Source organism: Labrus bergylta, chromosome 6, assembly GCF_963930695.1.
Source record: "Labrus bergylta chromosome 6, fLabBer1.1, whole genome shotgun sequence".
Lineage (NCBI taxonomy): Eukaryota > Metazoa > Chordata > Actinopteri > Labriformes > Labridae > Labrus > Labrus bergylta.
In genome coordinates, this window is record NC_089200.1 from 17,463,560 (window position 1) to 17,476,354 (window position 12,795).

Sequence of the window (12,795 nt, forward strand, 5' to 3'; positions counted from 1 at the left end):
TTTATAAAAAAAAAAATAATAATAATTTTTTTTTTTAATTTTTAGTCCAGTTTTACAAGTTGGCTTTGCGGTTTTGATATCTAAAAAAAAAACGTTTCCATGCAGACTTTAAAACTTTATTAGACTTGAATATGATCACAAACACGTGTCTGATATTTTAAAGGTGTTATATTGTAATGAGACAAAGGACAAATTCGACTCTGGGCCTGCTAGAGGGAAATAGAAACTTTGGCATTATTGACAAATTACAGATAAAAAGCAATACTTTGTTTGATTTGGAGAGACTAAACCGAACTACCAGGTCATTATTGGTTAGAGAAAATCCATTTGAATACTTGTTAAGAAAGTTAACAAACATTTTTCATCCGTGCGGCGTTAGGTATCGAAACAAGCGAACCCAACTGGACAACTACGGACTTCCGGAGCCACGACGACAGAAAAGAGTGACAGCTGATTTGACCAACAATAAAAACACCCCTCCCCGCTGACTCGCTGTGACGTCTCCGTCAATTCAAGAGGCGGGACTTCCGCAATAGTAAGCTAACTAATAACATGGCGAAGACTTACGATTACTTGTTTAAACTACTTTTAATCGGCGATTCAGGCGTCGGAAAGACCTGTGTGCTATTCAGATTTTCAGAGGATGCCTTCAACTCAACGTTTATCTCCACAATAGGTGAGTAAAATTCAAAGTATCTGTGTTGTCTTTGCCGAAAAGCAAGTGTATGAGCAGCCCATCCCGCATGCTAATTTGTTGCTAACTTTTCTTGTTAGCACTCATCATTTAGTAGCCAGGAAGCAGCTCAGCCGGCTTGATTCAGCAGCTTTTATGGACTCTTCAGTGTTTTTTTTAACCACTGTCTGTTCTTAGAAATACACTGATTGTGTTATCAGTTAGTTTGGATACCCTGCTAAGCCTTGACAGTACATTACCAGCTAAGTCTGTGAGCTTGTTAGCAGTGTCATTTTTCACAAGATCAGCTGCCTGTACTTCGCTCTCTCTTCAGCCAACGTGACAGAAAGTATTGATGAACTGAAACAACTTCTCAACTCAAATACAAGATGTTAATATGAGTGGTGTAGGCGCTGAGGGAGGGTCAGCGTCACATGACAGATGTGCTGTAAGTTGTGTGAATAATGTGAGATGTTTTTTCCTCAGGAATTGACTTCAAGATCAGGACAATAGAGTTAGATGGAAAGAAGATCAAGCTACAGATATGGTAAGGTGGTGTGCCGTGGTGTGGAGAGCTTTCACACCACAGCTTGATGAACGTGGCAGAACAATATAACTATAAATATAAGCAATGAGAGCATTAGTCAAAGTGGCTAATTTATTGCAAGTTATATCTCCTAAATCGAGTTGAATACATGCTTAATAAGGAATTTAATTTAGACAAATGTTTCCAAACTTATAACTTGTATAGCACATTTCTTGTCTGACTACCTCAAGGTTTTTTGTTTTTTTTACACCGCATGTCACACCTGTTCACACACTGATGGCAGAAGTTGCTGTAGTGAGACCATCAGAAGTAACTCATCCCATTCATACGCATTTTTACTCCGATGATGAAGCGGCCGGGGGCAATTCGGGGGGTTAAGTGTCCTGCCCAAGGACACATAGGACTTATTGCTTCAGGAGCTGGGGATTGAACCCTTGACCTTCCAGTTGAGAGACGACAATTCTACCAACTGAGCCACAGCCGCCCCAACTTGTGTAATTTGTAGCATTAGAGTGAAAATGTTTAAATTACAATTATTATTATTTTTTTGTGGGTTTGTAAAAGGACGATTCTGGTTTCCTTGGTTAAAAGTTATACCACTTTTGCGTCCCCTCTTGATAATACTGCCAACATGATGGGTTTTCTTCCGTCTAGATACAGTATAATTAACTGACCTTGTTTGACTTTAACGCATAATCTTTGTGCTCATTGAACACTGCTGCAACACACGGGCCGTACCCTAATACTTTAAGTTAATACTCGTTAGGAATTTTGATGGCAGGTTTTTTTATTGTTGACTTATTGAAGGTTAAATAGAGAAGATCTGTTTTATCCTGTGCCGTTATTGCAGACTTTATTCTTGCACAAAGACTTTACCTGCGGAAATGTATAACCCCAACGTGACTAAAACATGTTTTTCTCTTTAGGGATACAGCAGGACAGGAGAGGTTCAGGACCATCACGACAGCCTACTACAGAGGAGCCATGGTGAGTTGCATTGTGCACCTTAACAGCTCATACAATGGTAAAGATTATCTGTGGGACTTGAATGGATAGTTGGTCATTACAGGTGTGTCACTACATCATAAAGCAGTACAAGAACCACACCTAGCATTATTATTGTTTCTAATTGTACACACAGCTGGGGAATCAGAGGTGCGCTCAATGCAGCACTGTGGAATCTCTGTTAGCCTCTCCCTAAGTTCAAGTTGAACTGGATGCCCCTGTTTGTATATTTCCACCAAATTGATCCTTGTTATGTTTGGTATTCTAATAATGATTTAAAACAAGGCTACAAAATACTGTGATCAATCACTAATAAAGATTGACATGGACTCTGCAGAGTCATATAGATACTTGATATCCAAATCTGTCTCTATAGATTGATTTAATTAGGAATGATTTTGTTGTTTCCTGACTGCTCTGTATTTATATATGTTTCCTCTGCACTCTTCAGGGTATCATGTTAGTGTATGACATCACTAATGAGAAGTCCTTTGACAACATAAAGAACTGGATAAGGAATATAGAGGAGGTAAAATATTTTTCATTTGTTTTTGTGGTTTCCCTCATCTTTTATGCACAAACGGTGATATCGTTCTGCCCAGGTTTGAGTGTATTGTACTTTGTTGATCTGATACTGAACATGCTAGAGTCTGAATAACTATAACTTCACTTTTGTTTGATTATTCCTTTCCTGTCTGTTCACATTGTCACCCTTGTTTTCACAGCATGCCTCAGCAGATGTGGAAAGGATGGTCCTTGGGAACAAATGTGATGTCAATGACAAGCGACAGGTGTCCAAAGAAAGAGGAGAGAAGGTGATAAACATGACATTGAACTGACTCAGCGAAAATGTGACTAGAAAGTACACCATAGTCTCATTCTTGTGGGGCAAATAATGTGTATTTGGCTCGTCATGCCTGAGTTCTGACACTGATTCTCTCTCTTTTCTCGTGTTGTCAGCTGGCACTTGAGTATGGTATCAAATTCATGGAGACCAGCGCAAAAGCCAACATCAACGTCGAGAATGTGAGTTCACAAAACTTCTGGTATTATTCATTGTTAGATGAAAGTGTCATCGAGAACTGTGCTCATTGGTGTTTTTGCTGAGAGTTAGATTAGATGAGGGATACCACTCTTGTATTTGTTATTATAAACTCTGTACCTGGCCGTCTCTTGCATTAGCTAAGCTTAATGACTCAAAGCTTGGGGAAACTGTTTGCTTGGCTCTGTCCAAAGGTAACGGTATCCGTCTGCAAGCACCTGCAAAGCTCTCTAATTATCACATTCTTTGTCATTTTCATAATCTGAACAAATATCAAGGCAAAAAAACGTTTGTGTAACTGGGGATTATGTGAGTGACAATTTCTTTCTAGAGATTTAGCTGGTTGCATAAAGAAAGGCTGTGAACTATTCAATTAAGAAGTAATTTCCTCAGTAAAAATGTTTTGAATACTTTTCCTTATCTTTAATTGTCATAATTCTTCCTAAAGGATCCAGTGTCCAATATTATAATAAAATAAAGCATGTTATGATTCACTGTACTGACTGCAAAGATGTCCATTGGGTATTTTTGTAAATGCTTGTTAGTTTAGTTTTATACTCTCAAAACACAATGTTTGCTAATTATAATCATGTGTTTTTCTTTATGGTTGCTGATGTTAATTCATCACAAATTCGGCCTTGCACAAACCATTGTTTGCCTCTTAATGTCTGCAGGCCTTCTTAACGCTCGCTAGAGACATCAAAGCAAAAATGGACAAGAAGCTGGTAAGAATGCTGAAGACTGGGAACTTTTTTTCAATCATTATACTTTGTGTTGTGTCATGTTTTTATTTTTTCCTCTCATCTTTGTGTATTGTAGGAGGGCAACAACCCGCAGGGCAGCAATCAAGGAGTAAAGATTACAGAACAGCCCAAGAAGAACAGCTTCTTCCGCTGCACGCTCCTGTGAGGAGACCGGAGCATCCACCAGAGCCTTAACTGTGTCCCCCCCACTGGACAGAACTGGACAGACAGAGCACACCCTGATCGCCTCTTTATTTCTTGTCTTCCTTGTTCTTTTTCTGATTGTCCCATGCTCATCTAGTAGGAAGAACAACCTCGCACTCCTTTGCTTTACCAGTCTTTCCATGACACCGATGAATCTAATAACTGATGCTTCTGCCACATGACACAATCTGATTTCTCTGTTGCGGTTATTTTGGTAGTTTCAACTCAATTCCTTAGATTTTATTGACTTTTAAAGACTGACTCCTGGTGAGATCCTAGAAACAATGAAACCATCACTGCTCACAACAACTGTTGATGCCGACCTGCTATCTGTTGTTGTCAGTGTGACAAGGAAAAATCATATTTATTGGATCTTTATCACTAAAAGCAGCTCAAATTATACTTCAGACTTAATTTCAAATTATAGAACATTTTTACACTTCTATCTATCCAATCTAAATACACAAGTATATATGATTGATTATAATATGCTTTGAAACTGGTGCCAGCCACATTTTTTTACCCAACATATCAACATTGGGGTTAACATGTCCTCTGTCCTCTATACTGTTTCCTTTCTGCTAATTTCTCAGGCTGAAACATTCCTCTTTTGAAAACTTCGATGTGCAATGTAATATGTAGGGGGGCCAGATTATTTTCTATCCTAAGTATTTAAGTGGTTGAAGTAAAAAATGGTTCTTGTAAAAGGAGGGCACAGATTCCCTTTATAGTGTCTTACCTCATCGTTTTGTGTATCGCTGTTCCTAGGATACAAAAGATGTTATTGTTGTGAGGTAAACAATTATTTGCTGCACTTCTGCAGTGGAATTGCAGTACCAAATCCTAACACCTGGGGGTTGACAGAGAAGAGGCACAGAAGGAATCACAGCTCATTGTCTAATATATTCGCACATGATCCGGTTGTCTGTTCCAATGGAGGGACATGCACACAACTGTTTCCTGGGCCTTGGAGAAGGGCTGTGCTGTAGCAGTATTCACGGAGCAAAAAACAAAACATAGCACCAAAATGACAAAGTGCCCTTTAATGTTCTTATTGTTAATGCACTTTTCCTTTGTTCTTTCTGTAAAAAAAATGTTTCTTAACATTTGTTGACTGTATTTGTTGCAAGTCTTAACTGATAGCAAAGAATATTCATGCACAAGCTTTCCATGTTCCCTTTCTGGGCATCCTTAAAAACATCTGAGCACTGAAACCTTGTCTTTTTAGTATGAACATATATTGAAGGGCCTATGATTCAGAGAGCGTTTTCATTGCCGTTCCCAACATTCCCTTAAACTGATATTTCTAGTTTTTAATGCATTTTCTTCCCCATTGATGCACCGTCTCATTTTTCTCTCCTCCCCCTGATACGCCGATCTCTTTCTTGGTCCTCAGTCATGGCCGTCTGTACTATGCATTCTGGGTGCAGAGAAAACCTTGAAAGCTTTGCACATTTGACTTAATGACATATTTGAGATCAGAGATGTGCAAAAGAATCTTTGCTGTTTTATTTTCTGCTGTCACTCCAAATTCATTAGTATTGGCTCTGTCGAACTGTTCAGGTGTAAGAATAGGAAATTAACTGAAAGTTGATTATTATTATTTTTTAATCACCTCTGACGTTTTACAGTGATGCAAATCATTTCTGGTGCTGAAGAGTCATTGAATTGATAACTGCCTAAACGTTAACCTGTGGATTCAAATCATTTTAGCTGATTTCAGAACATTTTTGGTCAAGCCAGCTCTCTTGGATGAAACCAAATCATGGCTATAAACGGCTTAAATGTGGTCTGCTAAGTTCTTTTGATAGGAGACCAAAAAAAGTAAAAGATTTCCAGCTCAACGTCAGTGAATCTTCAGCATTCTCTTACTTAATTTGTATTTCATTTTATGGGCAAAATATTAAATAATTCAGCAATTGTAAATAAGATCTGCAATGATTGTACTTCATAAATCTTATTGATCTACACCTTTTGTAGATATTTGTACTTTTGATGATTTATTAAAAATGAGATTCTTAAAGAAATATCATGACATTTTATTTGTGCCTTTTATTAAGATTTAGATATTTATATGGAGTATTACATTTTTTAAAAACAATATCAGAACGGTTACACTTTAACCCTTGAGTATTTTTTTACATCACAGGTATGGCCTCAGTTTTTTTGCAGTTAATGGTGATATCAAGTTTGACAGAATTCTCTGCACATCAAGACACATTGCTGTAACACAGATGTATTCTGACAACCACACTAGTTGTTCCCCTAATTGCACAATTAAAACTTGTCCAATATTACACCACACCATGGTTACTGTGAAACAGTACCCCCACATCCCCCACACCAAGACTTTTTATCAAGGTACTGGGGTTCAAGATGCATTTTTATATTAAATATTTTGATTGTATAATGTGTTTGATAGTTTATAATTGATTTAATAAGACTATTGTGTACACATTCTTTTGCTGAAGAAGTCTTGCTTGCTCTGAATTCTTAATGAATCTGCTGCTTTGTAAAGCAATTGTCATTTGTTTCTGGTCTGTAATATGCAGATATTCAGCAAACATCTGATCCATACTCTGGAGAAGTCAGTGATTCTGGAGCAGCAGGTATGTTGAGAAATGTCAGTCTCCAACTCATCTGGAGTAATAATGTTGTTCACAGACACTTCTAGATTTCTGGTCTCTCCCATGGTTCAGTTTTTTCTTTATCAGTCTGATCAACATATTAAACAAAATGCTCCATGAAAGGTTTCAAGGCAAAGAAAAACTTTGCTTGAGTATAAGGGAAATGAGCAAAAGATGTTCGATACAGAAGTTTTCATGTTATGTAGAGGCATGGTGCAGTTTGTGTGTGTGTGTGCTTTGTATATTTGTGTTTGCATAGTTTCTCTTTTTTGTAAAGAGTCTCAACAAAAACATTTGCGCCTAAACTCATTACTTCCTCTTCACAAACTGTTTGCAACAATGAATTTATAGTCTGACCTCTTTTGTTATTTTTCACTTAGGAAGTCATCATGTGGGAGGAAAACTTCCCATATTCATTCTTTATGTTCACTGGAGCGGATCTCAGGCAGTGTCTGGACAGTTTGTTGTATTGGTTTATTACAAAGTTTATTACAGCAACGCTAAAGACCATGAAGTCTATTTTGTCCAGTTCCTGTCTGTTAGGTTTCAACTAAACTAAATCAACAAATGGAAGTTCGAGAAACATGCACTTGATAACATTTTACTACTGTCATATTATTAAATTATGATCAGAGAAGCAGTTTTGCTATTTTCTTCATTAATGCACAAATATTACAGTGAACCTGCTTCAAGTAGCCTATCAGTAAGTTGTGTTTTTATTAGCTAGCAAATATTAGGCATGCAATGATATTTTAAGTGATCAAGTTTATGTTAACCTTATATTGGTCTCTAAAGGGCTCCCTAGATCAGTGCATGGTTTCCAAATTGGGGGTCAAGACTTCATGGTGGTCACAAGATGCCTTCCAAAATAACTGATAAAAATATAAAAGCATTTAAAATTGCATATTTGACCCATTATTGTAAAACAATATACTTAAAGCAATTCAGTTTTAAATAAAACATATCAGTAAGTACAATTAAAATTAGATTAATGTGTAAAAATACTTCAAAGGTTAGTTTGCACATGACATCAACAATTTCTGTCTGCTGCTCTTCAGAGATGTACACACCTGTGTGTCTATTAAGTTTCCACTCATTGCAAATATTTACATGGAAAGAAAACTTTCAAGGAATTACTATATAAAAAATGTCATGGTTTTTGTTACATGGTTTTGTGTTGCTCTTTTTTCTTCCCAGTGTTGGATAGGCTATCTGTGCATGGCTGTGCTGTGTTATATGCTTTAACCACCTCCAGACAGTGGGGGTCCCCAGTCCCTTGCACTCTTATTTTGGGGGGAACAAGCTGAAAAGTTTGGGAACCCCTACCCTAGATCATTAATCAGTGGTTGTGTCAAGGTAGCCAACATTGTCCAGATTAAAAAAAAGTTTTTTTTAGAAATCCTAGTTGAACTTAATAAATAAAGTTCTTTCATGCAAATATATTGGACTGCACTCAATTGTATGGGTTTCCTGGGTATTTTGTGAAATCTTATCTTTTTGATATTCAAATAAGTGTAGGTGCAGCAAACTGGAAATACCCTAGTAATTTCTATTGATCAGTCTAGTTGTGCTGTAATATAAGAAAGAACCTGCACTGAATATAGCTGGACAACTAGACGCGTTATTAAGTTAGGATAAGATAATCTCTTATTGATCCTCAAAGTAAAGATGTTGAATTATAACCCACCATGTGGCCTCTGACCTTGAAACTCTAAACTGTGTCAAATGTAACATTACGCAATAACTGAAAAGGGCATGGCTGTGGTCTCAGTAATAACTATCAGAAACTGAAACCTCTTCTTTAACGTCTGTGATTCTTAGCCAACACTCATGTGCTCACACCTGTGGCTTCATGTAGTCCTCATGTAGACTACATCTCCTTAGCATCATTATATGCGGTCAGTTCACCTTCATCATGATCATACATTAGGCTGTTGGATTATTTGTCACCTGTGGTATAATCAGCTTTATCCTGTCTTGTGTGGCTATCTCATCATGGCTTTTTCAACGTGTGTGGATTTTTGCCTCCTCCCCCTTTGAGGTGTTATCAGACGAGTGAGCTGTGTAGTTTCATTTTATCAGAAACAGCCGGACAGGGTAAGTAACCCTTTAATACAAGCTTTGATAAGTTTCAAAAATCCTTTCAGGTGCTTTGATTCAGTTTTATTAACTGAATGTTGACATTTGCAAATATAGAGAATGTTACAGCAGGCAACACTTAATCAAACAGAAGCCAATGGTAATAGCAGTACTATTTCCTGGTGAGGCTACATTTTCTAGTTCAAAGTGCAGTCCCATTACAAAAAAAAAGGTTTAACAAAACAATTAAGTATTCAGACATGGATATTTAGTGAGATTATATTATGATGTATTTAAACCCAGGGCATTAAATGAGATAGTGATAAGCTAAATAAATAAAAAATATATAATTTATAGGGTACCTTCTATTGAGACGTAGCTGCCCCTAATCCTGACCCCTAAATTTCAAATTATGTAAATACCACTTAAAACAAAAAAATCCATCATGTTCAGGAAGAATGTTTAAAAGAATTTACTGCCCAAAAATGTTCCAAGTATATCTAAAAGTCAACCAAACTTTAGCTGATTAATATTCAGAGACATTATGTGTAAGCAAAAGAGGAAAAACGTGCATGAAAAGGGGAAATTTGATGCAATGTTGCTCTGTGATATTTAAGTATTGGCCTTTTAAGATACAACATGCTTGTTATCAAGGGCACTGGCAGCTGAAACATCTCCATGTAGTTTTAATTGCATGTCAGCTTTGTGCTGTATGTACACAAATCTTTTGTCTGAAATTAATCAATACTTAAACATGTATTTGTAGGCCTAGTGAGTTTCCCAGCAGACACCACAGAGGATTCATTGAAAGTGTCCCAGGATGACGGAGTGGAGCCCATGCGTACAGGAGCAGCATGACATTTTCACCTGGTTTACTGAGTCCCAGCTCGGGTCTCTGACCAGGAACGGTATAGTCCCTGAATGGTTTCATGGGATCATTTCCAGGAAGTAAGTCCACAAAGTCTTTCACTGTATGCCATCAGAGAAGAAAGTGGAGACATTTCTCAATATCTTATAGAATAGCGATACCAATACTGTGATGCAGTGATTGTTTTTAAGCTTTGCACATGACACGGATTATATAGCTTTTCCTCCATTTTATTGATTTATTATCTCCAAAGTATAGTCTTATAACAAGACCATGGAGCTGAATTGTCCTTTTAACAGATTTATGCTTCCTCCACGCCCTGTGTACACATTCACGTATTCATGTATAATGGATGATTTATTTGGATTATTTTTAGATATGGTGTACTTTGTCAAGACTTCAGTGTACAGTTTTTAAAACAACATTTTAGTTATTTGATAAGTTAAACATTTTCCAAACCGCCTCCAGCTCCAGTTCACATGCAAAATCCCTTATTCAAAATTTTAAAAATATCAATATCAATATGGCCACAGCATTTACAGATAAAACTCTGAATAAAGGACTCTTTGTCTAGGACGGCAGAGGAGCTTCTGATGTCCAAGCCTCCAGGTTACTTCCTCATCAGAGTCAGTGAGAGCAGGATTGGCTATACGCTTTCACTCCGGTGAGTGCTTGCAGGGTTAGAGGAGCTGTATTTTGTCAGTTAACAGGTCACAGTTCAGCCCTGTTCATTGTTCTTGATATATACTTATTTTTTCTCTCTTGCTCCCAGCGCAGATGACCGCTGCAGACATTTTATGATTGACGCGTTGGAGGACGGTCATTACGTCATAGTAGGGGAGACGAGACGTCACCGTTGTCTGCAGGACATGGTGGACTTTCACCGAAGGAATCCCATCATGCCTTTCAGTGAGGTGCTGACTGTAGCTTGTGGACAGGTATGGAAATATTTAAAGATAAGATAAAGATAAACTTTGTTGATCCCCCATGGGGAACATTTTTTCATTATAACACCTCACGAAAACAGGAAACAGGAATATAATTATTAAAAAATAACAAGAAGTTAAAAATCAAACATATGTACATCAGTTAAATAAATGGAGAAAAAATACAATAATAGAATAACAGAATAATACCAGGTATGTACACTTCCACTTGTGGAAAGACTTATTATTAAAAACACACACAGTGTGTAGCAGATGGAATGAAAGACCTGGGTGGGTGTCTCAGTCCTGAAAATAGTTGAGATTTCAGTGGTTTGTATAGTGTATTGATATTTAGACAGAGGTACAGGACTCATTGAGAATAATAACCCAAACAATTCAATCATAAATACGTACAAAAACACACCTTATTCAAGTAAACTCTAATATCTAGTTAGTATGCAATACAAGGGCTGGGGGGTATATCAAATATATCTACAATTTCCTTTTAATTTACTTTTTTGCTGTCCACCTGTGCACCTTGCAAAAATTAAACGTTATTTTCTCTCTCGCTGTCTCTCTCTCTCTCTCTCTCTGTATGATTTTATAATAGAGCTCAAATAACAATACCGACTATGCAGAACTACTGTTTCCCCAAAGACATCCAAACTCTAATGCGAGTTTGCAGCCAAACAACTCCCTGCATGCCAACACAATTCTCCCAGAATCAGGAGAAAAAATCCCACATGCACTTCCTAATCGGCCAAATAACATGAAGACCCCTGCAATCTCGAATACGGGCAGACTTTACCCTCAATTGGAAGAAGAATTTCCACACATCAGCTTCCCTCTTCAAGCCACGGTAAAGTTGATTAAATAAGAAAGTTTCAGGTATTTTCTGGTGTATAAACTGTGCACTAATATCGTGGGAAAAATTATGTTAAAAGTTCTTCTTTCTTTTTTTTAAACATAACATTTTTTTTGCTTTGTGTTTATGATCTCCAGCCTGTGCCAATGAACAGGAACCACCAGCCTCCTGAACTTCCTCATAGGAGCTCTCTTCCTCTGAAGCAGAACCCGGCCTGTACCAGAACAGTGTCTGCCCCTGACCGCCGCTCCACACACACAGTCACTGATCATCCATCCAGCACCCAGAGGAACCAGCAAACAAAGCCGTCAGTGGTCACAAACCTAAAGAACTTCAAGAAAAAATTCCAAAAGAAGAGGAGCCTGTCACAGGAGTTAATGAACACAGAAATGAACAAAGAGGAAACTGAGAGGAGAGGAAACACTGAGAGTGAGTACCAGGAGATCCCAGGGGAGCAGAGCTTCAACAGTCCAACATTTTCCCACACCTGCCCTGATATGACACTGACGGGTGGAGAGTTACCTCAGGAGTACAGACAACCTCCACCTTTTGCCCCAGGCTTTTAATATCAAACCGCTTTCTTAAATAAGAGCACAGATGGATTGATCGAGGGATTTTTTGATTAACACAACTGAACTTTGCCTCTGTGCAATGCCTGTCAGCACCTGTGTGTCCAATTGGACTCAAAGCTGATCGTTTGCTCTTACTGACATTGTTCCCTTTTTCCTAGATCCTTGCTTGTGTTGTACTTACTCTCTGATATACGTCGCTTTGGATAAAAGCATCTGCTAAGTGAATTGTAGAATTGTAGACTACAGCCAAGAAAAGGCAAAAAATAAAAAATCCAGCCCCAAGTGGGATCAACAGAACATTCAAAATCTTGTTTTATTACCTAGATGTTTGTCTAAGGTAAAAGAAATACAATACATTTTAATTGAAAGTTTTACTATTTTTATGTGATGCTGTAATAAAGTTTTAAAGACTGAAGGCGGTAGTTTTAGACGCAGCATGTAAAACAAATATGTGGAGGTCATGTCAGCTGCTTTGAATACATGAGTTGTAGGCTTCAGTCTCATATGTAAATGTGTATATGCAAAGTAAAGTGAAGAGTGCAGATACTTTAGAAACTTTTACCACAAGTAGAAAACATGCATGTGAGTCAAATCGTTTTTGGACACAGAAAAGATATTTATGAAAAGATATAGTTTTTGTATCA

At 37.5% G+C, this 12,795-nt stretch overlaps 2 protein-coding genes across 2 annotated transcripts; both read left to right on the plus strand.

Annotated features, from left to right (window-relative positions):
* The first annotated feature begins 512 nt into the window (after window positions 1-512).
* On the plus strand, window positions 513-6,241 carry LOC109987744 (ras-related protein Rab-8A). The gene is made up of 8 exons (XM_020638940.3): window positions 513-676; window positions 1,160-1,220; window positions 2,147-2,207; window positions 2,677-2,754; window positions 2,951-3,040; window positions 3,186-3,251; window positions 3,942-3,992; window positions 4,087-6,241. The coding sequence occupies exons 1-8, from the start codon at window positions 553-555 to the stop codon at window positions 4,174-4,176; spliced, it is 621 nt and encodes a 206-aa protein (XP_020494596.1). The 5' UTR covers window positions 513-552; the 3' UTR covers window positions 4,177-6,241.
* A 2,428-nt stretch (window positions 6,242-8,669) lies between these two features.
* On the plus strand, window positions 8,670-12,566 carry hsh2d (hematopoietic SH2 domain containing). The gene is made up of 6 exons (XM_020638928.3): window positions 8,670-8,938; window positions 9,687-9,868; window positions 10,363-10,452; window positions 10,561-10,726; window positions 11,325-11,573; window positions 11,717-12,566. Exons 2-6 carry the CDS (start codon window positions 9,741-9,743, stop codon window positions 12,143-12,145), a joined length of 1,062 nt encoding a protein of 353 aa, XP_020494584.2. The 5' UTR covers window positions 8,670-8,938; window positions 9,687-9,740; the 3' UTR covers window positions 12,146-12,566.
* The last annotated feature ends 229 nt before the right edge of the window (window positions 12,567-12,795 follow it).

Coding starts and splice junctions, on each gene's coding strand:
- LOC109987744 (XM_020638940.3), top strand. CDS start 553: ATGGCGAAGACTTACGATTACTTGTTTAAACTACTTTTAATCGGCGAT. Junction 2,208..2,676: donor CCTACTACAGAGGAGCCATG/GTGAGTTGCATT, acceptor TGCACTCTTCAG/GGTATCATGTTAGTGTATGA. Junction 2,755..2,950: donor GGATAAGGAATATAGAGGAG/GTAAAATATTTT, acceptor TTGTTTTCACAG/CATGCCTCAGCAGATGTGGA.
- hsh2d (XM_020638928.3), top strand. CDS start 9,741: ATGACGGAGTGGAGCCCATGCGTACAGGAGCAGCATGACATTTTCACC. Junction 9,869..10,362: donor CATGGGATCATTTCCAGGAA/GTAAGTCCACAA, acceptor CTCTTTGTCTAG/GACGGCAGAGGAGCTTCTGA. Junction 11,574..11,716: donor GCTTCCCTCTTCAAGCCACG/GTAAAGTTGATT, acceptor TATGATCTCCAG/CCTGTGCCAATGAACAGGAA.